Consider the following 26,220-nt stretch of genomic DNA (forward strand, 5'->3'; position numbering starts at 1 on the left):
CTCCCTGCTTGGCAGGGAGCCTGCTTCTCCCTCTCCTCCCCGCTTGTGTTCTCTCTCACTCTCTGTCACTATCTCTGTCTCTCTTAAATAAATAAAATCTTTATAAAAATTTTTTAAAAAATGCATTTCTTCCTCTGTAAGTTATTTCTTGGAGGAAAATACATACAAGTCCAGAGTCTCGAGGGTACACTTAATCTAATGTTAGCTAATTTAGTTTTATAGTCGGAAATGTCCAGTTATTGATTTTCTTGCTTTAAGTGCTGTCATTTGGGCAAAATATTCCTAAGGGGGAAGAGACTGAACTATGTGATCGTTAATATTCTTTCAGATCTCAAGTTCTGTGGCTATAGTTTAGGGATCTGACTCTAAACAGTGTGTTTTAATTATATAAAATGTTTAAAGAGAAATATGAAGAATGTCTAGAGAAAATGATGATTGTTGAAAGAAAGAAAGAGAGAGAGACAGCGAATCTGGGATTGTGTAGTGATGAGTGGATGAAATCAGGGAGTTTTCGGGTTGGTTATCCTGAAGTAAAAGCGCTGGAGATGAAGGCGGCAAAAGAGACAACGCTAACCCACAGGAAGAACTACTGCCGGAGAAAAGAATAGGGAAAGGCTGGCACCTAAGAACACGGTTTTCAGTGGGGAAAGGCAGTTCCCCTCTTCCTCCCACTTTCCTGGGTGAGGATAAAAAGGGGAAGAATAGAGATCTAGCAGCAAACACGACCATATTATCCATTATACCACCTATAATGGATCATACTACACATTATACTGACTGCTGTAACTCCTAGTACACCACCATCAACTCATTTAAATATCTCAGCAAATGGTTGATTGCAGGTCTGGGGCAGGGCAAGTGTAAGATGAGCCTGTGGTGTCTTTTGTGCCAGAAAGCAAGGTGGTGGGCACCTGGGTGGCTCAGTCATTAAGGGTCTGCCTTCGGCTCAGGTCATGATCCCAGGGTCCTGGGATCGAGTCCCACATCGGGCTCCCTGCACGGCAGGAAGCCTGCTTCTCCCTCTCCCACTCCCCCTGCTTGTGTCCCTGCTCTTGCTCTCTGTCAAATAAATAAATAAAAATCTTAAAAAAAAAAAAGCAAGGTGGTGCTCAAATACTAATGGGCTTGGGTCAAAAGGGCAGTGAAGCAAATTGAACAGACTCCCGCTGACCAAAATTGGCAGTTTGAGCATCAAAAAGAATCTTTTTTTTTTTTTAAGGAACCTTGATCATATGTGACTATAAAACAAGAATAAAAACCCAAGAGTAATATTAAAAACAAAGCACAACAATCCTAAGCAAACAAAAAAGATTCACAGTTGTCACCACTGAAAGCAACTATTAGACCAACTGCTTGTTGTGAAAATCAGCAGAGAAAAAGCTTTTCTTTATAGATGAAATACGGCTAAAACAAATGGTTTAAAAAAGTATGCAAATATTAAAGCAAATACAGCAAAATACTAACTACTGAATCTAGGTGGTAGGTATATGGATGTTTACTGTATCAACTCTTGCCTGTATGTTTAAAATTTTTAATAAAAAAAGCTGGAAAAACGTCTCCTGGCTGTCTAAAAAAAGTCACATTACTTTATATGAAAAATGATAATTTAATCCTCTATAGCTAATTCTCTTTTTTTTTAAAAGATTTTTATTTATTTATTTATTTTGAGAAAGAGAGAATGAGAGAGAGAGAGCACATAAGAGGGGGGAGGGTCAGAAGGAGAAGCAGACTCCCTGCCAAACAGGGAGCCCGATGCGGGACTCGATCCAGGGACTCCAGGATCATGACCTGAGCCGAAGGCAGATGCTTAACCAACTGAGCCACCCAGGTACCCCTATAGCTAATTCTCCTATTTTCAATATGTTTTTATAAGATAACAGCAATAATTTAAAAGTGAAATTCTGATAGCATACTTTGTGTTTTTAGAGCATATCTGAGAATTTAAATGTATGTGCTATACTGATTTCAAGCTAAGGGCTCCTCATTAATGTTCTCAGTTTATGAATTTTAAGTATGTGTAGTCCCTAAGTATTTTTATGAAAATACATCAGGATCTCATATAGTACCTTTAAGACAGATGAATACATGTAACTTCAGAAATCTGGATTTATTAAAACTTATTTAGAATCTGTATGAGCAAATAAGAGGTTATATTACATATTTAAAATCACTAGTATCTTGAATTAATTTAGTAAAAAGTGTATACATACTTGATATCTTCTGAGTGAAGGTAAATGTTACTACATGCTCTTCCGTGACACTGTCTAAATGCTGTTTTTCTTCTTGTAGTGCCATTCCAATTAAATGTAACACCTTGGATAAGATGTTTTATAACTTTTAGTGAATCAAAAACCAAGTACATATTTTTATAAGCAAACACAAAAAAGAATTCACCATTGATAAAAGATAAAGCAAACCACTAAAAAGTGCAAGAAAAAACAATCTGAAGTACTAATTTTTATTAAGTTCAAACTCTAAATTTCATTTTCTAATAAAAAATTCTCAGTAAGGAAACAAAAATTTCCATGTCAGCTACAAAGAAAATTCAACTGCATATTCTTAGGATAAGTTCATATACATCCCTACACTACAGTCTTTAAAAAAAATCTTCTAAGAATCGGTGGCCAAATAATTAGAGCTGAAAGCATCTACCATGTAATGATCTCTAGTTAAATTTCTCTAAGGATTAAAAATCTTAATCATCTCAGTATGTATCTTTCATCTCTAATGCCACATAATTTATGAAGATGTTTACAGTTATTCCTTATATCTCACAAAAAATTCCTTACTTCTAAGGAAATATAAAATGATTTTTATTTGCATTTTTATTGCCCTTATCCTGCTCCCCAAATTCTGGAAGAAGATACCTGTGTGTTGTATGTTTCCCCACAGAAAGAGCTACTGTGGCTGTCAGCGACTTGGATGAACTAAGTTAGCTTGAAGGACACGAAACAAATGTACACACAAAAGGTAAATGCTGTTCACTCCTTTTTTTCTCCATCATTTCCCACAGATCTTTTGCTCACATAATACTGATAGTCTCTAGTAAACCACAGCTCCATGCTTTTACATTTTAAGTGTCTGTTTATAAATGGGAGGGGGGTGTAAGTGTACACATATCTTAGCCAATGAGACACTTGAGCCTGCTAAGACAATGGAAAGAAAAATAGCTTTGGAAGAAGGCTCTGGAAGAATGCCTTCTTTTTTTTTTTATTAACATATAATGTATTATTTGTTTCAGGGAATGCTTGCTTTCATTTGCATCCTGGCTTCACAGCTTTCAAGCTAACATGCCTTCAGGGAATCTGTCTGAGCCCAATTTCATCTTTAAAATGGAAAAAAATAGCTTCCCTTTAGAGTTTTGAGAATTGCAAATATTGTATGTATGTAAAAGTACCTACCACAGATTAAGGCACAGAGTAGGCTAATTCTATTAACTGAATAATTACTATTATGTTACTTACTAGTTGAGTAACACGGGCAAGTTAATTGAATCTCACTGAAACCTGACTTCCTCATCTATATAATGGAAAAAGTTGTATCTACCTAAACGGGTGTTGTGTGAATTCAATTAAATAAACAGTTCAAGAATAACTCACATCAAAGCTATAAACTAAAATACAAACAAGGTTCTAGACATGCCACTTAATTAGCTACAGTCTCTGAGTTTCAATTTCTTCAATTATAAAATACAGATACTGATGAACCCACAGGTTTTTTGAGGGGATTAAATTAAAAAAATGTTAAAGATAACACATTATACAAATATCAGAGTACTACATAAACAGAGACATATTATGAACAATCAATGAGAGGAAGACTGGCCAACAAAACCAAGGTAATCACAACCAAGTGGTATTAAAAAACATCTGCCCGGCTATCATTTTCATTGTCAGTCACAAAAGCAGTAACAATATTACATTTCAAATTAAGCTAACACTACATTTTGTGCTAAGTTGTTTATGTATAGATATTGACAAGAATATTTTGACTTTTACTAAAAAGGCACTAAAATATAAATAATAAATGTTTTCAAACCTACCCTTTGCAGCATGGACTCAGACCAGGCATATCCGTTATGTTCTACAGCCCACTGCAGGACTGTCCTCATGATGCACAACATCACATCTGACTGCAAAATGTTTACCAGACTTGCAAATAGAGGGCAGAATGGAGGCAAAACTGGAGGTGGAAGTGCTGAAAATAAGGTTATTACTGGTTTCTCTTGTAGAACATGCTTAAAAAAAAAAAAAAAAACCAACCCTATCTTTTGATAGTCTTCACTCAAAGAATATTCATTAACACGTATCTTAAAGCTATATTTTACCTTCTCAAAGTCAAATGCATAAAGACAGCTACACTAACAGCAGCAGTACAAAGGAAAGTCTTTCTTTTCCCTAGAAATGTCCTAGGATCTGAGATAAATCCATTAACCCAGAGGTGACTCAGTACAGCCTACTTCTATATTTGCATATTTATTAGTCTTTTGAATGTTCACTGGGAAAGCATACATTTAAATCTTCCACTTCACCAAGGATAATCATCATAGTCAATAGAAAACAGCATTTAACAAGTAGAAGAGACAAGAGATTTTTAGAAAGATTAAAAATACCTGTATCTTCCCTGTTTTGTCTTTTCAATTTCCGTTGAGCTTCCTCTGCCTAATAAAAAAGAAATTTGGACAGGGAATTAGTAATATACAACAACCTAATATCCAAAACACTAAGTTAATCTTTGTCATATTATCTTCTGATTTTAGAAGATATGTACCCTTAGTTTTATAGTGCCTCCCCCCAGCCTCCAAATGATACATCAAGGTTATTTTTTTCCCCCACTACTCACCCCCACCAAGCCCCAAGGAGTTCTTTCTTATTTTAAAATGCAGGGGAAACATGTACAAACCAAACCAAAATGTTATTTAGGCTTAAGCTCTATGACATGCATCTAAACAAAGCTTCATGTTTAAGTTTAATTAATGCCATTTACGAAAAAGTATTTGAAGGGTAGACTGCTGGAGCACCCGGGTGGCTCAGTCGGTTAAGTGTCAGGCTCTTGATTTCAGCTCAGGTCATGATCTCAGGATCATGAGATTGAGCCCCATGTCAGGCTCTGTGCTCAGTGGGGAGTCTGCTTGAGATTCTCTCCCTCTCCCTTTTCCCCTCCCTCCCACGTGTATGTGCAGTCTACCGCTCTCTCAAATAATAAGTAAATCTTAAAAAAAAAAAAAAGTAGACTGCTATAAGACAAAACTTAGCCAAGAATCATGCGGAAAATTCCATAAATTAGTATGGAAAAGCATAATGTTAAGTAGTAGCAACTCTGAAATGAGTATAAAATAGTTTAACTGATTATTATACAGGTTGACAATTTGTCTTCAAAAGCCAATAAAATACAATTATATATGTAAGGTTTATGTATATAATTATATAGATCTTATGTATGTATGTAGCATACATGGCGGGGGGGGGAACCCAAAAATGTTAGGTGGTGATATTTTAGGTAATCTATACTTTCTTCATTATACCTTTTTATATTTTTTCAAATTTCCTACAATAAAAAGTATCCTTTTTCAATCTCTGAAAAGCAGTAAAAGTTGTTTAGGAAAAACAAACCAAATCAACAAACAAACACAGCTCTTCCCCAGTATACTTTTTATTTTCCCATTTACCTTGGACTGCTCTGCCCTTGAAAAGTGATAGAAATACAAATTGAAATCTTTGGCACACTCTGGTTTCAGTTCGTACATGCCTCGTCCTGTTAATCCAGGTTTTCTATGGAAAAAAAAGTCCTTAAAATATTATTACTAAAGTCATACCCTAATTTATGAGACAGTCTTAGATAACAGAATAAAAAAGCCGAGCTCTCATTTACTGCTGATGAACGTAAACTGGTACCATTTTCTGTGGGTTAATTTGGTAATCTACATTCAACGCTCTACATGTATCATCTTATCTGACGCATCCACTTTGAATTTATCCTAACAGGACAGGTGAATGTGATGGTCATTGTGATGATTCAAAGTCTAACAACAGGGAATAGGTTACACACATTATGACACCTCCACACAGTTGAACATCATGAAAAGTGGTAATAATTTCTAAATTTTGACATATAAAGATGTCTCTGATAAGTTCTACCAAGTGGAAAAAGCAGGTACAATTTTAAGGTTTGGGGAATTATATATATACATTTTTTCCTGTATTTTCTCTAAAAGCATGTACTGTATCTTTATAATCAACAAAAACAAAGACATTACTGTTGGGGTGGGAGCAAGGAAAAAGTAGGATTGAGGAACTGCCTCAACAGGCTCAGAGGGATCAACTAGTTTACCTACTGGGCAACACACTGGCCACTAGAGAGTGAAGGCAGTACTGAGAGGCCATCTCACAACTTAGGAGGCACATTCAGATGGAAACAAAGAAAGCAGTTTTGGGAAAACTCAATGCATCGACTTACGTCACCCGCTCAGGTTAATGTCAATTATATGAAACTATCAGGAACACCGGTTCTGAGCACAGTGAAAATTCTCATAAACCAATTTAGGCTGCTGAGTGCAGAGCTGTATCAGAAGAGTGAAATGACAGAAATCTAGTACAGAACTATGTATCTGAAAATGTCTGTCACTCTCTGAAAGCAACGATTTCATTCTCAGTTCCATCGAAGGAAACACTAAGAAAAATATGTAAAAAAATTGAACAGGAAGTAAACTCACTTGAAATGGGCAACTGCTTCAATTACACTTTCCATGCCAGTCTCCTTGTTCTCCTAACAGTACGAGAAACAAGTAAGTGTGTTTCATGTTAACAGTATCTGCTAGCACTTTGAACATTGTACTTTTCTCTCCTTAGGCCTTACACGGCAACCCTATGAAGCAGATATACTATTATCCCAATTTTTACAGATGAGGATTCCACAGTAAACATAATTATTAATATACAACCAGGGAAACTTATTTTGTAAGCTAACATGCATTCAGACTCATATGATTAAAAACAAGTCACTACCATATGGATTCAAGGTGACAGCTTTCAAAAGGAATTAAGTTAAAAACACAAAGTACACATAACAACATAACGTTTAAACAAAATTTATGTAAGATATTTATACTATTTTTATGAAAGTTACACTGATTCCTTATATATTTTTAGTAAAACAGCATTTCCTAAATCATATCCCATTCATAAAAAGATGTTAACAGGTATTCTGATTAAAGAATTCTCTGGTCAAAGATGTTTCGTAAATATAGTTGCCATCACTTTGTACAAGGTGTACTTTAAAATGCTGTTTTAGATTATAATCTTCTTGGGGCGCCAGGGTGGCTCAGTTAAGTGTCTGACTCTTGATTTCGGCTCAGGGTATGATATCAGGGTCCTGGGATCGAGCCCCGTGTTGGGCTCTGTGCTGGACATGGAGCTTGCCTGAGATTCTCTCTTTCCCTCTGCCTCTCCTCCCACCCCCAAATTATACTCTTCTTTATTCTAAAGTCTAAGTGAAACTGTAATTGCTTCCTCATCTAACAACTCAGGATTCATTTCCTGTATTAAAAAGTACAAGTAATTTTTATTCTGACTAGATATTTAGTGATATTAAGAAATTATTAATTATTATTCTTTTATTATGGCATACGGATAGATAGGTTTTTCTAAAAGTCCTTGTAGACCAGTTTCTCAACCTTGGCACTTATCTGCTCGATCAGATAAATCTTTGCTGTGGGGGGTCTGTCCTATGCATTGTGGGACGGTCAGCTGTATCTCTGGCCTCTGCTCACTGGATGCCAGGAGTACTACACAACCCTGCCCCGAGCAGTGACACTGCCAAATGTCTCCGGGGGGGGGCAAAATTGTCCCTGGTTGAGAACCACTGTTTTAACATATATACAGTTCTATTTATAGATGAAATGGTAAGCCTCGTATTCTGGTTTTTTGGTTATAACAACTCAGCAAAATAAAATTCTGGCTTACTGTTGCACAACATTGCTTCACATATATATCAAACAGGTCAAAAAACTCCCCAGCAATTTCATATAAAAAAGGAAAAAAAAAGAAATCTTTCATCTCTGGCCTTAACCATCTCATATAAACCAACTACTTATATTATAGCTAAGCACATACACAAAAAAAGTTACCAGAATGCTTGGAATAAGACTTTTTTTTTTTTAAACAAGATTTTTTTTTTCCTCCTTTGAAATGATAATGAACATGGTCACATCACAAGTAAAGTCAGAAGTAGGACAGAGAATGCTCTGAAGGCCGGTTTGGTCATCCGAGATCATTAAAATGACTGACCACTACCAATGTGTACAAAAAAAAATATAAAATGTAAATAAAAAATAGAAACAAAAATTTCCTTTTTAAGGTACTTTTAAGAAAAAAAGCAGGGCCTTGGAAGTTTTGGTTCTTTTTTCCTCCCCTGTGGCAAACTCATTTTGTGGTTTTTGGTTGGGTGGTAGAGATCATGTGTCATCTGTGGGTAAACCTGGTATTCTTTTTTTTAAAATTTTTTTTTTTTTACTTTTTTTTTTTTTTTAGATTTACTTATTTGAGAGAGAGAGAATGAGAGATAGAGAGCACGAGAGGGAAGAGGGTCAGAGGGAGAAGCAGACTCCCTGCTCAGCAGGGAGCCCGATGCGGGACTCGATCCTGGGACTCCAGGATCATGACCTGAGCCGAAGGCAGTCGCTTAACCAACTGAGCCACCCAGGCACCCTAAACCTGGTATTCTTAACAAAATAATCCAGTGGGGGGGGGGGGGGCAGAGATTTGTGGTTGGGGTATAGATAAAACAAGACTGGTTGAAACTGGTGATGGGTTCTGTTACCTATGTTTTCTATTTCCATAGATATTTGAAACTTTTCATAATATAAAGTTTAAAGGAAGTATTACTCTGCAACAAATACAGGTTTAAATCCCAGAAGAATGAACATTAAGGTTGAAAGTTTTGATCTATGTTTCAAATCTGGGGAAACATTTTGAAAAGCCTCAAGGAAATAAGGATCTCTCCTAACTACAAGTATTTGGTATCTATCTGAAAAGCCCTGTGGCTGAAAAACAGGTGGCCAGGGAACTTGAGATCCTGGGACGAGAAACAGTTAACAATTAGCCTATGAATGCCAATGTGAACATTACTTTACATTCACTAAAATGAAAGAGATGGCTCCCTAAAGGAGAGTTTTTGGATGCTTCAGAAGGAAAAAGCTCTGAAAAGCTTTAGTACCCTCAACACAGATGAGCAGATGTTTCTCACTTCCTTCTCCAATATATTAAGTTTTAAAGCATTATCTCCACCCATGGCAACTTTGTAGTAAGGACTCAATAAGCCCTGTCTACTGAATACATAAATTCAGTTTTCAAGATCAGGTTTACTTCTTTTTTTAAAGATTTTATTTATTTATTTGACAGAGAGAGACACAGTGAGAGAGGGAACACAAGCAGGGGGAGTGGGAGAGAGAGAAGCAGGCTTCCTGCTGAGCAGGGAGCCCGATGCGGGGCTCGATCCCAGAATCCTGGGATCATGACCTGAGCCGAAGGCAGACACTTAACGACTGAGCCACCCAGGTACCCCAAGATCAGGTTTACTTTTATTTATTTATTTTTTAAAGATTACTTATTTGAGAGAGAGAATGAGAGAGTGAGCATGAGAGGGGGGAGGGTCAGAGGGAGAAGCGGACTCCCTGCTCGGCAGGGAGTCTGCTTCTCCGTCTGCCCCTCCCCCCTCTCGTGTGCTCTCTCTCATTCTCTCTCTGGAATAAATAAATAAAATCTTTAAAAAAAAAAAAAAAAAAGAGTGACTAGGAATTATAGGTGTCCTAGAATTGTGGTCTTTACCACCGTGAAAAAGGTATACAGAAGTAAATCTAAACAAATTAGCCTGACAGGAAGGGGAGAATTTCCATAATTTCTTTTGTAAGATGTAGGTACTTACATCTTCAGGTAAAGACTTCACCAATTCACTATGAGCCATAGGTTTGATGCTTAACTGATGGATAATCTCTCGCTTAATTTCATCTGTAGCATTTACCTGTCCAACTCCAGGACTAAATCTCTCTCCTGTCAATGCAAAAGTACATATACACACATTTAAGATAATCACAATACTTAAGCAACACAATATATTTTTCTTTCTGTGCAGTGGGAAAGTAAATAATTGGTTTGGCAGCAAACTAGGGTGAGAGCAGCTCCTAACCACACTTCTGAGGCTCAGACACAACAGGTGAGTGCAGGCTTTGGGTAGCAGAGAGAGAAAACTCTGGATACTATTTTGAAAGAGTGGGATCAGAAGGCAGGAAGGGACTGGATGTAGTCAAAAACTGGTAGAGCAGTAGTTGTAACCAGAGGACTAGGAAACTGCTTTCATGCTATCTGCCACATGGTAGCAGGGAGGGAGAGGCTTCCTTTCACCTTCTATCTAGTGGCAAATAAAATCTCACCTTCTGAGACCTTTGTTAGTATCACCTCCTGACAGTAGCCAGGATTCTCTGCTCTATGGACTACAGAGTCAAAAATAGCAGAGGAGGTAGAGAAGGTAAAAAATAAAAGAATAGGAAAGATGGAGGTGACAGGACTGAAAATACAGGAAATAAGAGAAGAAATGTGCATCTACTAGCCACAGGTCTCTATTAACTTATTTTTTTAAATCATATATAAAGCCAAGATGACAGTTCTGCAACCCAAAAGCACAGAAAGAAACATACCTAAGATATAAAGTAACAATAAATAGCTCCTAAATATCCTATTCTTACTTGCTAAACTCTTCTGTCCTACTTTTTTCTCCCCAAAGAGCCTTTCAGATTATTCTGCTTCAGAACTTGTACTCTCTTGTTCTAAAGCACCATGGCACTATCACTCTCAGTGCTCCAGTAACCAGAAGGGAGAAAGAGACGGATGCTCTAATCTTCCCCTGAAGCTGAAGAACTGCTTAAACAAAAGAAACATAGCTTAGAAATTCACAACTATTTATCACAAAAGCCAATGTAACTGATAAATGTCACAAACAATCCATACTTACCAACAAGCATTATAATGAGGTAGAGCATTTCTTCTATTAGAGTGTTGTTTTGCTGAACTACATCCTGTAACAAGTGGAGTGGAGAGAAAGTTGAGGGATACAAATACAAACACTGTATTATCTCAGATGATTAACATATCCAAAAAAAAAAAGAAAGATACTTCTTTAATGATGTATTATGGTCTTTTAAACATGCTCTTACCTTATGGGTAATCTCAGAGCTAAATCTTTTTCCATAGTCTGGAGTACTGAAAATCTGATAAAGTTCAAAGCGGCTGAGCATTATCATCAGGAAATGATTTGGATCCATCATGGAGACACCTGTCTTTTTTTTTTTTTTAATGTTTGAGATAAAGGAAAAGAGAGAGGTCAAAAGGGCTACTGAACAATTAGTGAAAGATATTTTGGGTTGAATTAAGTGAAAATAGCTTACTTATTCACCAATCCCTATAAAAGATGAAAACCCACTTAGTCAATTCCCTACCTGTGGAAGCTACAAGTGTGGACAAGAATCTAAGCTGGTAAAAAAAATAAAACATAGACAAAACAAAAAAAACCCCCTAACCCTACGTATCAGAGTAACACGTTCTCTTGCCTTTTAATTCTCTGAATTGACTGCAACCCTATGAATTCAGCTCTGAAATTTTATCTCAGGGCTCTCTTATCACTGTCTAGTAGTGTATGGACTCTGAGAGAAATGTGCTATGGCAATTAAGCTTCTAGTACTTTTTATTTACCTAATATTAAGCTCTTATCAAGAACTCTCAAATTAATTTTTGGTAATAAAAACCAAACTAACTGAAACAACAGCTTTTAAATATTAGTTTTAATTCTCCTTTAATTCCATTTGTATAAATTCTAAATCAACTTGGATTTTATTTTGAGCCAATCATTTTTGAAATATACATTTCATAACCTTTTCTGTAATTTTTAAATCCATTCAGCAATAATATGGAAAAACCACTATGTGATAAACATTGTGCTATGCACAATGGACAAAAAGGGACTAAGATATAGTTGCCATGGTTTAGTGGAGGGACAAAAAGTAAATAGGCAACCACGATCCAGAGCTATGAATGCTATGGTGGGGATGAGTACCACGCTTTGGGCCTTCCCAAATGGGATACTTAGCTACATTTTTGTGTGTCAAGGAAGGCTTTCCGGAGAAAGGGACACTAAACACTAAGACATACAGGAAAACAAGTTACAAGGTGAACAGAAAAGGAAGGGAGTAGGGTAGGCAAACTAGGGAGCAAAAGAAATAAATGTGCAGAATTTAAGACTTAAGAGAGAGCATGGCAATTCAGGGAATTTTAACATAGTTAAGTTTCATAAGCCTTGGAAATCAGTTTAAGGGGTTTGGGTCTTTAACCAGAGGACAACGAAAAAAGGATGGCTTTCAGGTTTCTGACCCAACTATACAACTGTATAGACTGTTAAACAATACACCAAGGTAGGAAACCCAAGACAGGAGGAAGGTATGGAGGGAATAAGAGGAATTAGTTTGAATATGTTAAATCTGAGATGTGTCCAGGAAATCTAGATGGAAATGTTCTATAGGCTGCTAGCCATATGAGTTTGGAGCTCAGTAGACAGGGCTAGGCTAGAGATAGAGATTTGAGAGTAATCATAAGTGACTGGGTTCTGTGGAAATGACAAGAAGAAAAACGTTCTCTACAACCTGTAAGTTTAATGCTTTTAATTCATTACCTGAAGCATTACTATATCCTTGTCAAACATTTCACGTCTGCATTTCACATTATGGTAGTAATAAATCTAAAAAAAAATTAATTATATTGGTAAATAGGTTTTTATTTGTGCAGCTCCCTCCTCTCCCCAATCCCCAAGAGCACATGGGTTTGATGCAAGTGTGAACATGGGTGCACATGCACGAATGCACATGCACACACGTGTACACACACACACACAATGTAGTTCTCTCAACAGTTAATACTATATTAGCAGAGATTAATTAATTAGAAATTTCCAGATTTCAGTGTTTATGCTATAGTACACATTTTGCAGCCAACTTTCTGGGTTTCCGCAACAAAGCTACTTTGCTGTAAGGTTTATGGCTATGAAAAATGAAAACAAAACAAAACCAAAACCTATACCAAGCCTTGATAAGGTCTAAAAATAAAACCTCAATTTCAGAGCTACAGTAATAGAAGTTTTTTTTGATTGAAGTATAGTTGACACACAATGTTCCATTAGTTTCAGGTGTACAACATAGTGATTGGACAAGTCTATATGTTATGTTCTGCTCACCACAAGTGTAACTCCCATCTGTCACCATTTAACACTGTTTAACATTTAACACTGTTTAACACTGACTATATTCCCTATGCTGTGCCTTTCATCTTCATGACTTACTCATTCCATAATCGGAAACTTGTACCTCCCACTATGCTTCACCCATTTTACCCATCCCCCTACCCCTTACCCTCCGGCAACCATCAGTTTCTAAGAGAACTTTCAACTTTTCCACAATTTTATTTAAATAGATGAAATCTGGATTTTTATTATGTTTTGTAAAACTGTTCTAAAAATGATCTCAAGGGTGCCTGGGTGGCTCAGTTGGTTAAGCGACTGCCTTCGGCTCAGGTCATGATCCTGGAATCCCTGGATCGAGTCCCGCATCAGGCTCCCTGTCAACAGGGAGTCTGCTTCTCCCTCTGACCCTCCCCCCTCTCATGTGCTCTCTCTCTCTCATTCTCTCTCTCAAATAAATAAAAAAATCTTAAAAAAAAAAAAATAAAAATGATCTCAAGTTAAAAATCAAGAAAATTAAGTTCATTTCTACTTTTGATATTGTTTCTTGACAAAGTATGAATAAAAGTTCTAAGAAACTTCTTGGTTTAACATTAATCTTCTTGAACAATTTTAATATAGATAACTCAACTTTCAATGACTTAAGTATATTGAAAATTACAACCTTCACAGAAGCCAAAGGAAGAGATGGAATGAAAAGTCTTCATAAACTAAAAAACACTTACCTGGTTTACTAGAGAGAACCCATTTCTTCTCCACATGCCTGCATGTACTTGGGCACATAAAACAAGGCATCTAAGAGGGTGTTCTATCAACATGGGTGGGCTAAGTTCACTCTGTATAAAAAAAAAAAAAATCCATAAAAATCTCAACTCTATAAAGAAGGGTGATAGGGATGGAAACTATATCAAACAGCAGTTAAAATTAAAGTATGTTTATGTGATGGTCAATTTTGTGTTAACTTGGCTAGGCCATGGTACCCAGTTTTTGATTAACGCCAGTCCACATGTTGCTGTGAAAAGTATTTTGTAGATGTGATTAGCATTTAAATCAGTACACTCTGAGTTAAGCACATTACTCTCTGTAATGTGGGTGGACTTCATCCTATTAGTTCAAGGCCTTAAAAGAAACACTGAGGTCCCCGCAACCAGGGACGAAGAAATTCTGTTTCCAGAATGCCTCTGGACCTCAGACTACAATATCAACTCTTCCTTGGGTCTCCAGCCTGCTGGACTACCATGCAGGCATATTGCAGACTTGCCAGGCCCCATAACTGCATAAGCCAATTCCTTACAATAAATCAATTTTTTCTTTTTCTCTCTCCATACTTTACATACCCATGTGCACATGCATGTGCACACAATCTTCTATTGGTTCCGTTTTTCTGCAGAACCCTGATTAATACAGTTTGTTTCAAAGTGATTTCAAGTACATGGAACATAATAAATATGCATTTACTTTTTTTAAAAAATATTTTATTTATTTGAGAGAGAGAGATAGTGACAGAGATAGCGAGAGAGAGCAGAAGCAGAGAGAAGTGGGAGAAGCAGAGAGAAGTGGGAGAAGCAGGCTCCCAGCTGAGCGGGGATCCCGATGCGGGGCTCGATCCCAGGACTCAGAGATCATGACCCGAGCTGAAGGCAGACGCTCAACTGACTGAGCCACCCAGGTGCCCCTAGGCATTTACTTTTAACTTATTATTATTATTTTTTTAGGCATTTACTTTTAATTTATTTTTTTAAAAAGATTTTATTTATTTATTTGACAGAGAGAGACACAGTGAGAGAGGGAACACAAGGAGGGGGAGTGGGAGAGGGAGAAGCAGGCTTCCCGCTGAGCAGGGAGCCCGATGTGGGGCTCGATCCCAGGACCCTGGGATCATGACCTGATCAAGGCAGGTGCTTAACGACTGAGTCACCCAGGCGCCCCTAGGCATTTACTTTTAATGTTAGGATTACTTACTAGAGGAAGGAGCTCTGGAAATTTATATGCGACTTCACTTTTGCTTAATAATACATGTAAACCTGCATAGGAGAACAAACAAAAAGGCATTTCAACAACTGCAGATCATTTAGGAAAAAAGTCCTAAATATTCACTCAACTTTGTATCTAACTACTCTTTCTCTTTGAGAACCTATCCCATTACAAATTAAGATAAAAAATGAATTGCATCTATAAATGAAGCTTTTTGAATAGATATTTTCATGAAGCTCTGTGTCAAAGGTACACTTAGAGCTAAATTCCTAATTACATTTACTAATACACACTGATGACATTTTATATAAGTAAATGTCAGATATACAAACACGGCAAAAGCAGTTCTTTTTTTTTTTTTTAAAGATTTTATTTATTTATTAGAGAGAATGAGAGAGAGAGAACATGAGAGGGGGAGGGTCAGAGGGAGAAGCAGACTCCCTGCCGAGCAGAGAGCCCGATGCGGGACTCGATCCCAGGACTCCAGGATCATGACCTGAACCGAAGGCAGTCGCTTAACCAACTGAGCCACCCAGGCACCCGGCAAAAGCAGTTCTATAATTATCAAACATTTATGTATGTTATGCCCACTTTAAGGGTCATATTTCACTGGGCTGTGGAGTTTGTTCCCATTTAAAGTATAGCAGGAGAGATCCTTCTGGCAAGTGAACAGAGAGACTAGTCCTGGGATTCGTGGTCCATGCTGATCCTGACCTCAGATTTAAGTTCCCTAGAACTTCCAGCGTAAGATCAAAGCCTCTCTAGTTCCTAATTGCAAAGGGCTCTTACATAGCTCAAACTTGCTTAATTCTGTTAACTAAGAATTAAGTGTACTGTTTATGTTGTTGTCTACACAGAGAATGCTTTTTTTTTTAAGATTTTATTTATTTATTTGACAGAGAGAGACACAGCGAGAGAAGGAACACAAGCAGGGGGAGCGGGAAAGAGAGAAGCAGGCTTCCCGCCGAGCAGGGAGCCCGATGCGGGGCTCGATCCCAGGACCCTGAGATCATGACCTGAGCTGAAGGCAGTCGCTTAACCAACTGAGCCACCCAGGCGCCCCGAGAATGCTTTTTACACTCTTATCAATAGGTGCGGCCACTTGGTCAAGCCTGGCTTGAGGCTTTCGTATCCAAAAGACCTGCATCATGAGTCTCATTCTGACGACCTGCACTTGACATCTGCCACTCGAACTCCATTAGTACACACTCCAAGTTGTTCTTGAACTGTTTTGTGTGTTTACTTAGTAAGCTCTTCAATTAGATTATAAGCATTTAGGCCAAGCTTTATCAAACACAGCAGAATGCTCAAAGATGTTCACTGAGGTCTGAGAGCAGTAAAGACCTAGGCAGAAACAAGTATAACTCTCATTTCTATGTAACTATCAACACTGGCCTCCAACATACGACCAGATTTTTAAAGGCAGCAAAGACCAGCAGCTGAGTTGTAAACAGGACCAACATTCCTGCATCCCAGCTGAATACTTTCCCACAACACCATGCTGTCACCTGCTCCCATCAATTATCAACAGGTTCAGTATGCTCAAAGCACTTATGGAAACAAAACAGGGCCTGAACAAGTTTCATATTAAGTACTTCTTTGCTGTTCTATTTGTTGTATTACTGACATTTAGATGTCTAAGTTATCTTAAATCTCCACAACTTCCATAAGACTGTTGGAATGCTAGGCTCTAGCAGCAAGAAAATGTGACAATGCTCAGAACAATGAAAAAAAAAAATGCATTCAGCAAAGAAAGAGGATTATTACTCCTGATCCCATGGACTTTAAAAGGATGATAAAGGAATACTAGGACTAGCTCTATGCCCACAAATTTGATAACTTAGATGAAATGTAACAATTTCTTGAAAAACACGAACTAGCAAAACTCCTAGAAGGAGAAACATATAACTAGAACTAACCTGTATCTATTAAAGAAATTGAATCAGTAATTAATGACCTTCCAAAAAAGAAAGTATCAAATTCATATGGTTTCACTGAGGAACTCTACTAAACATTTAAGGAAGAAATGATATCAATTCTCCACAATCTCTTACACACACACACACACAACCATTTTCACATCATATTAAATTATTCAGCCACATACTTAAGATAAACTACAAATTCTACAATGACTAAAAATAGCTACCTTTACAACTTTTCTACTCTCACAGTTAAAAGTGGAACTAAAGGGAACAGCAGCATGTGAGCAGGATAAGAATTCCTGCAATCAAGAAATATGGAAGGAAGCTAGATTGAAAAGAGTCTGGGGGCGCCTGGGTGGCTCAGTCGTTGAGCGTCTGCCTTCGGCTCGGGTCATGATCTCAGGGTCCTGGGATCGAGCCCCGCATCGGGCTCCCTGCTCAGTGGGGAGTCTGCTTCTCCCTCTCTTACTCCCCCTGCTTGTGTTCCCTCTCTTGTTGTGCCTCTCTCTGTAAAATAAATAAAATTAAAAAAAAAAAAAAGGAAAAGAGTCTGTAGATAGAGATGGACAGGTGCATATTCTAAGTTTTTGGCCACTGCAAGGTGGTGGCTTCAAATACTCTACCAAGTATAAAGGGCTTGTAAATCAACTACTTATGATTAAAAAACTATCATTCCAATGTGGGACTCACTCTTGACCTACTGCCTAAAAAGGTTATCAATAAATGAGTAAAAAACAGCTTAGAGGGAAAGAAAAAAAATTTAGGGTGGTTTCAATTTATCAGCAATCACTTAAGCGATAGGGTGATTTGAATGGTAATAACAGACTCTGAATGTGAGTTGAGTTAGGCATATGGCATATATGTGGTAAGCATGTGGTATGTGCAGTTTAGAAGTCTGATGCAGCACCATGGTACAGTCGTTATAAACACGACTTCTGGGGCCAAAGCACCTCACAATTCCTACTCTGACTCTTTCTTGCTGCATGACACTAAGGAGGTCACTTCTATGTCTCAGTCTTCCCCTCTGTGAAGCAAATGTAACAATACCTACCTCGTAGGCTGATGTGGTGATTAAATAAGTCAATGCTTATAAAACTCTCAGTATAATGTATAGTAAGTATTCAATAAATATTAACCACAAACAACAATTTAGAAGATAATTTCAGGGTTCTTTTTTGGGGAGAAATGCTTTACCTGCAAGTAAGCGAGAAACTGGGAGGTGAATGCTAACTTTTTCTTGGGAAACACAGTATCTGATAGTTTCCACTGAATGTCCACAAATGCTTAACGTGATTGGTTGTTCACCATCAGTGAAACCACCATGACACTGCATCAATACAGCAAGGCATTTCTTGTAAGCTTCAATTAACACTTTTTCCTAAAAAAGAGGGTTTTCTGTAAGTTACTTCAAAGGCTGGGTTTCTACAACACTGAATAAGCACCTCAAATTCAACAATGAGTAAGTACCTCAGATATCAATATAGGCAACACCAAACTCAATCTTCCCTCCCCCAATATGGTCCCTCTTCCAGTGCCCTGTCTCAGGGAATGACATCTCCATAAAGCTGTGGAAATCTATAAGTCATTCCAATACCCTCCTTTCCCTCATTTCCCACTGCCCAATCTATTACACTAAGCTGGCAATTTCATCTTCTAAATTTCTCTCAAACCTGGCCACTGATCATCTCCAGTAATTCAAAGGAAAGCCAACCATCTATTAAATCCCCTGCTTCTACTTCTGCCCTCCTCCATCTATTCTCCCAGAGTAATTTTTAAAAAAACATGTAAACTGGATCATGTCACCTTTTCTAGCTTGGTAGCCACTAGTGGCATCCCAACTCTATTAGAATAAAACCCAAACTTCGTTCCAGGGCCTCCAAGGCCTGCAAAGTCAGGCCCCTGTCCAGTTCTCTGCCTTCAACCTCTGTGCTCCAACCTGAGCCTTCTCACAGCTCCTGGACCAACCATACTCTTTCTCATCACAGAGCATGATGAAGCTGTCTCATAGTCAGGAATATTCTTTGCTCTTTGACCAGTTAACTCTTACACATAATTCAGATCTCACAGAAGTCTTCTCTTACCTCTTAACTTACACAGGCTCTTATCTAGACTTTATAGCCAAAGGAAAGCAAAGTAATTTTAAGACGGAGAACAAATGAAACAGTTATAAAGCCTTATTTTTGGATACATTTCTAAACTCTTCTTTTTATATGCTCAAAATCTAGACGAGATTATGGGAAAAAAATGTAGATCATAACATAAGAGAAGAGAGAGTGGATCATTTCTTCCTCTATTTTCCAAGTTTTTTCTAAGGCTTCAGAATTTTAACTTTTATGGAATTTATGGGTAAGAGAGGAAAAGATGTTATTTCATGAGGTAAGTATCACCACTATCCTCTCCAAATCTCCTCAGAATTCTTAGGAATCTGTTTATTCCCCATCTTCCATTTATCTCCTACTGCCTACCCCTGGAAGAAACTCACGTCTAAAGCACACCAGTCCTGCATCATTGAAATGACATGTGTTAATTTCATTTGTAGCGTGAAGGCTGCCTCCCATTCTGGTTCCATTTCAATATGCTGTCCTACTTGACGTGTAATTGGATCCATTCCCTTAAAAGAAGCAAAAAGATTTTATTTTATTTTAATTTTTAAAAAATTTTATTCATTTATATGACAGAGAGAGACAGCACAAGCAGGCAGAATGGCAGGCAGAAGAAGAGGGAGAGAGCCTGACACGGGGCTCTATCCCAGGGTCCTGGGATCATGACCTGAGCCAAAGGCAGATGCTTAACAGACTGAGCCACCCAGGTACCCCAAAAGAAGCAAAAAGATTTTAAATGGATTAAAATTATGTTTGTCCTCTTACATGGAAACTTAAGAAATAATACAGAAAAAATACATATTGATTATAAAAACATATAAAATAAAAGTTTTAACAAGAAGCTTCAAGTAGTATAAGAAGTTCAACTCCCTAAATTACATGTTTATATATTAACATTCCCTAAAATATAAATTAAAAACCCCAGTATAGAACAAATATTTTTGAGGCAATCCTGCATATGTTTTAAACCATAAAATGTATGCTTCACTGCAACGAGCCTTCAAATTATTTTTTAGCTCTATCATCTATAGACCAAACTGTTAGAAGAAATTAGACAGGCTTTTAAAATGTTACTGAATTTATAAGTATATTTTATGATATACTAGAATAAAGTTTTCATATTTATTCCTAATCTGCAACTAAAAGTTCTCACAGACTAAAAGAAAGCAAAACAAAACAAAAAAACCAAAAAAACCCAGAAATGTAAAACAAAAAGATAAAATAGTTTTATAAGAATATACATTTTTTTTTTTAAAGATTTTATTTATTTATTTTGACAGAGAGAGACACAGCGAGAGAGGGAACACAAGCAGGCGGAGTGGCAGAGGGAGAGGGAGAAGCAGGCTTCCCGCAGAGCAGGAAGCCCGATGCGGGGCTCGATCCCAGGACCCTGGGATCATGACCTGAGCCGAAGGCAGACGCTTAACGACTGAGCCACCCAGGCGCCCCAAGAATATACATTTTTTAAAAAAGATTTAATTTGTTTATTTGAGGGAGAGAGAGAGCATGAGCAGGGGAGAGGGACAGAGGGATATGGAGAAGCAGGCTCCCCGCTGAGCAGGAAGCCCAACTCGGGGCTTAATCCCAGAACCCTGGGATCATGACGAGTGAGCCACCCAGGCGCCCCAAGAATATACAGTTTTGAAAGAATTTTAAATAAGAATATATGTTTCAGAAACTAGCTTAACAGGGCGTCTGCCTTTGGCTCAGGTCATGATCCCAGAGTGCTGGGACTGAGCCCCACACTGGGCTCCCTGCTCAGCGGGGAGCCTGCTTCTCCCTCTCCCTCTGCCTGCTTGCATGCTCTGTCAAATAAATAAATAAAATCTTAAAAAAAAAAAGAAAAGAAACTAGCCTAACTACTCTCTTGGTGTGTCAGAACTGATTATAGAAAATAGAGGATACCTCAAGTATTTAAAATGACCAAAGTTTCTACAGATAGAAAAACACAGAAGTATTACCATAAATTAAACATCCCAACCCAACACAGAAACCAGAATACTTTCCAAAAATGATAAGTTGATTTTGTTTATTTCTTGCTTAAGAAAGCCAGACAGCTACTAAAAGAATTATAATGGTATGGCTCAGATATTTTGGGATGACATCTACCTTCTTTTTTTTTTTTTTTTTTTAAAGATTTTATTTGACACAGAAAGAGAAAGACAACACAAGCAGGGGGAGTGGGAGAGGGAGAAGCAGGCTTCTGGCCGAGCAGGGAGCCCGATGCGGGGCTCGATCCCAGGACCCTGGGACCACGACCTGAGCCGAAGGCAGACACTTAATGACTGAGCCACCCAGGCGCCCCGACATCTACCTTCTTACAGTTAAAACCATATACCAATTGGTTTCTGCTAGATTCTGTTCTGTATATGGGGGTGTTTCCAAAAAAGAGAATTAAACAGAGGGAAGCAAATTCTATACTGTATTATATAAATATCATATCAAGGAGAGAAAAAGAATTATGGAAACATTAAAAATAAAAATTAAACATTATAGTTTCTTAATTATTAACTTTACAATACTTCCACGTAAGCATATTAAAAACAGTAAACTTGCAATCCTCAAAGAAAGAATGTTAATGATAACCAAAAGAACAACCAAATACAAAAGAATAGTAGATGCCAGAACTTCTGCTTGGATGTCATTCATTCTACACCATTCTAAGGGTTTCCAATTAAAAAAGAGCTTCTTGGTCCAAATTGTAGTCATCTAAATTATTCTTTTGGAAATGTGCCCCAAATGAAAAGAATACATAGACAGAAAAGATGTTCAAGTCAATGAACCAAAAAAAAAAAAAGGTGCTCCTCTTTAAAATGTTCCATTTATACATACCTGCATACATTTGAGTAATTCCAAAAAGGCATCAAATCCTTCTAGGAACTTCTGCCTCAGATCATCTGACCACTCAGTTGGTTTGCTAATTAACACATACCTGAACAAGATAAAAATAGCAATGAACATATGGGTAAACACTGACATATTACAAGTTGTAAGTGGTTGGATAATTAAACAAAAACTTACTTGAGATCTAAAATAAGGCTCTGAACTCTCCTAAACTTGAAGGCTTGTAAAGCAGTATATCGTTCAAACTGAAATCTCCCCTGGGCATCTCGATGTCTCAAATGATCCATAAAAGTCTTAATGATGATGGTCATCAGGTTTTCTTCTGTGATAAGCATCCGAGCCTAGAACAGAGTGTATCAGAGTACATTGGTAATCAAAACCTATTAACTAGAAAGCTAAAAAAAAGTCACCAACATTGGTTAGCTCTTTGAAGTTTAAACCTTTTCCAATGCAACTATATAGTATTATAAATGCATTACTGTGTATTTCTAAATAACAATTACTTACTCCAATTGCCACGTGTATGAAGCAACAATTATATCACGGAGAAAGATGCCACAATGTTAGGAGACAGATCCAAGCCTCATTATTCAAAGACAATTCAGGGTGGGGGGTCTGAACCAGGCTGCAAATTTTCCTTAACTGAGACATTTAGACACCTATAATGGTATGGTATAATTATTCTAGGATCCAGAGGTTCATATCACAGATTCTGTAGAACTCAGTATGGAACTCTATTTCCTCTTAATCTTTTAAAATTTTTTTGGTTTTGTTTCTATGTATAGATATACATATCTATGTATTTTTGAATAAGCAAATACATTTAAATGATGCAAAAAAAACCCAACAAAAACCAAAAACCAACAACAACAAAAACAGGTAAAAAGTCTCCTAGCTCCCAAGGTCCCCCTTGCAAAGGCAATCTCTGTTAGCAGTTTTCTTGCATATTCTTCCAGAGATGGAAGAATACATATATACATTTATAATATATGGGTTAAGTGTTACTAAGTAGATAGAAGTATGCATATATTTAATTATATCTATTTCTCACCCTTAAAGGATAGCGTATTATAAACACTGTTCTTCACTTGTTTTTTAACTTCATGTATTTTAGAGATTGTCCCATATCAGTTCATGTAAATTCCCTCATTTGTCGTAACCATCACCAGGTATTTTTTTCTATCATACTTTATTTAGCCAGGCAGGCCCTTAATGGTGAGACATTTGGGTTTTTTCCAGTCTTAATGCTATTTATTCCAAAAGATGTTGCAATGAATATTAGCTGTGTACAACTGCAAGGATAATTATAGAATAATTTTCTAGAAGTGGAATTACTGGGTTAAAGTGTATGTACATTATAAATTTTACTGATATCATCAAATTGTCTCCACAAAGAAGTTTACCAATTTATATGTCCATCTACAGTGTTTGCCTTTCCCCTCATGCTTTCGGTAACACAATGCAACTTTAAACATTTTGATCTTTGCCATTCTGATGATTTTAACTTGCATCTTACTATGAATGAAGTTGGATGTTATTTTATAAAAATTTGCATTTCCTTTTCTGCTCCATAATAAAGTCAGAATGTCTAATATTATTTGAATACATTATTACTCTGCTATAAAAGATCATGGATTTTCCCCTACTTTTCTAGCCTAACTAGGTTCAAGGGTATTATTATTGGTATTGGGGGAACTATTTAACTAGGTCTCTCATTAATCAATCAGCAATATAGAAAGTTGCATCAAAAAGTAGAACAGGAGTGCCTGGGTGGCTCAGTCAGTTGAGCATCTGACTTCTTGATTTTGGCTCAGGTCATGATCTCAGGGTCATGGGATCAAGCCACCTGTCAGGCTCCATACTTCTCTCCCTCTCTCTGACCCTCCCCCTGCCCGCGCACGCTTTCTCTCAAATAAATAAATCTTAAAAAAAAAAAAAAAGTAGGACAAAAAAGTGCAGAAGATAGAAGTCTAAGACTATAGTAAAGTTGTGTTCTAATGTAAAAGTTCTGAGGTCATCAGCTAAAGAGAAAATCTATATAGTTAAACATTCCTTTGAAAAACTCAAAAGTCATCATCACATTGACAAAGGCCCTAAGAACCTCAAAAATCAACAGGATTAACTACTGTTCATTTTCCTACATAGTGAAGACTAAGGTCAAGTTTGAAGAAGAGGTGTTGATAGGTTAAGATAAAAGGATATTCCTTTTTGGTTTTTGTTTGCTGTATTAGTTGACTTGGAGAAACTTAAATGAGTATAATACAATTTGACTGACCTAAGAAAAAACTCTGTAGAACATGCTTACAAGACTTATAACCAATAGTTGAAGGAAGTTTGGGAGAGACAATTTATTTTTTTAAAGATTTATTTATTTATTTTTTTGACAGAGGGGGAACACAAGCAGGGGGAGTGGGAGAGGGAGAAGCAGGCTCCTCGCTGAGCAGGGAGCCCAGGACCCTGGGATCATGACCTGAGCCAAAGGCAGACGCTTAACGACTGAGCCACCCAGGCGCCCCTGGGAGAGACAATTTAATATTGGTAGAATGTAAATCTCACCAACCAAAGCATTTATTTAGCATTTTCAGTTTCAGATGAATTCTTAAAAGAGATGGTTTATCCACTGCATAATTTTGTTTTGGATTATGATTGTCATGGGTACCAACTTAAAAAAAAAAAAAATCAGTAAGACGCCCATTAGTACTGTCCCACTGAAAGAGGGGAGTTATTCAGGCATTTCTACTTCTGAAAAGAAAACTAGAGAAAGCATATTTTCCAAAGTTACAACAGAAAAGAAGAATAAAAAACTTTAAGTGCTTGGCTTTATCACCTCATGCCTAGATTGCTGCTAAACTTTCAAGGTAATCTTTGACATTAAATATCTAACATTATTATATAGGTCTAGTACTTCTTATCACCCTAAAAAACTGCTTAATTTTTAAATGCCTACAATTCTCTTTGCTTTAAAATAAATTACTGAGGGTGCTTGGGTGGCTCAGTCATTAGCGTCTGCCTTCAGCTCAGATCATGATCCCAGGGTCCTGGGATTGAGTCCCACATCAGGCTTAGGAAGCCCGCTTCTCCCTCTCCCATTACCCCTGCTTGTGTCCCTGCTCTTGCTATCTGTGTCAAATAAATAAAATCTTTAAAAAAAAATTATAAAAAAAACATATTTCTGCTACTCATCTTAATTACAATTTTATTTATTTTATGTAATTTGTATTCAATCTTGTGTTGCAAGGCTCATTACATATTCAAAATGGGCCACAGTCCCCGCTAAGACTCTGAAAAATCTTTTTTATGAAGATTTTATTTATTTATTTATTTTGAGAGAGAGAGCGTGTGCAGCAGGAGGGGCAGGGGCAGAGGGAGAGATAGAATCCCAAGCAGACTCCACAATGAGCACAGGGCCCGACATGGGGCTCAGTCTCACCACCCTGAGATCAGCACTTGAGCTGAAATCAAGAGTCGGATGACCAAACTGACTGAACCACCCAGGTGCCCCTGTGAAAAACATTACTGAATAATAATGGCCTGTGAACATACTTTTAGTTAAACTAAACATGATGGAGCATACAGGGGTAATGCTGACTATAAATTAGGGCACATTTAATAAAAACAAATTAGAACAAGTAAGATATTGTTAATCACTTGAATTATTAGTATTGGTTCTTGACCAGGCTATTTAAAAATGGAAGACTGAATTTTCAGTTAACCCAAAAGACCAATATATGGGATTCTATTACTGATATATTACATTTCACTAATATCTAGGCAATTGATTTTTAAGCAGGGATAGGCAGATGAATTACTAATGGTGCTTTTCCAAGAAACTATCCATGTACTCTTCTGCTTCCAGTCATGATGGAAGAGACTTGAGGCTGACCAACATTTTTCCCCAAGAACAACCAGAAAAGATCAATTAGGAAAAAGTCTGAAATCATTAGAGAGCTGCTGAGGCAATAAGAATTCGAGGGGATAAAACCATAGAGAAGGGCCACAGCAGAGGGAGATGAGCCAACATCCTGCAGCTGCTTTTCCTTCAGCATCTGACTCTTCTGGGAGCAGGGCAAAATGAGATAGAAGATCCCAGGAAAGAGTCT

The 26,220-nt window shown here is 37.3% G+C and overlaps 1 protein-coding gene across 3 annotated transcripts in view; it reads right to left on the reverse strand.

Annotated features, from left to right (window-relative positions):
• The window catches only part of UBR2 (ubiquitin protein ligase E3 component n-recognin 2), a 115,234-nt gene that overhangs the window by 29,314 nt on the left and 59,700 nt on the right, over positions 1–26,220 (reverse strand). For all 3 annotated transcript variants that reach the window (XM_044917624.1, XM_044917623.1, XM_021692132.2), the window contains exons 12-26: positions 22,298–22,461; positions 22,109–22,208; positions 19,657–19,785; positions 18,369–18,552; positions 15,238–15,299; positions 14,001–14,111; positions 12,715–12,780; positions 11,207–11,329; positions 11,005–11,068; positions 9,922–10,046; positions 6,713–6,765; positions 5,669–5,771; positions 4,613–4,661; positions 4,043–4,197; positions 2,211–2,313 (exon numbers count right to left, since the gene is read on the reverse strand). In XM_044917624.1, the coding sequence (XP_044773559.1) occupies positions 2,211–2,313; positions 4,043–4,197; positions 4,613–4,661; positions 5,669–5,771; positions 6,713–6,765; positions 9,922–10,046; positions 11,005–11,068; positions 11,207–11,329; positions 12,715–12,780; positions 14,001–14,111; positions 15,238–15,299; positions 18,369–18,552; positions 19,657–19,785; positions 22,109–22,208; positions 22,298–22,461 (1,591 nt within the window). The remainder of the gene's footprint in view (positions 1–2,210; positions 2,314–4,042; positions 4,198–4,612; positions 4,662–5,668; positions 5,772–6,712; positions 6,766–9,921; positions 10,047–11,004; positions 11,069–11,206; positions 11,330–12,714; positions 12,781–14,000; positions 14,112–15,237; positions 15,300–18,368; positions 18,553–19,656; positions 19,786–22,108; positions 22,209–22,297; positions 22,462–26,220) is intronic.

The sequence above is a fragment of the Neomonachus schauinslandi genome, chromosome 8 (genome assembly GCF_002201575.2).
Source record: "Neomonachus schauinslandi chromosome 8, ASM220157v2, whole genome shotgun sequence".
Lineage (NCBI taxonomy): Eukaryota > Metazoa > Chordata > Mammalia > Carnivora > Phocidae > Neomonachus > Neomonachus schauinslandi.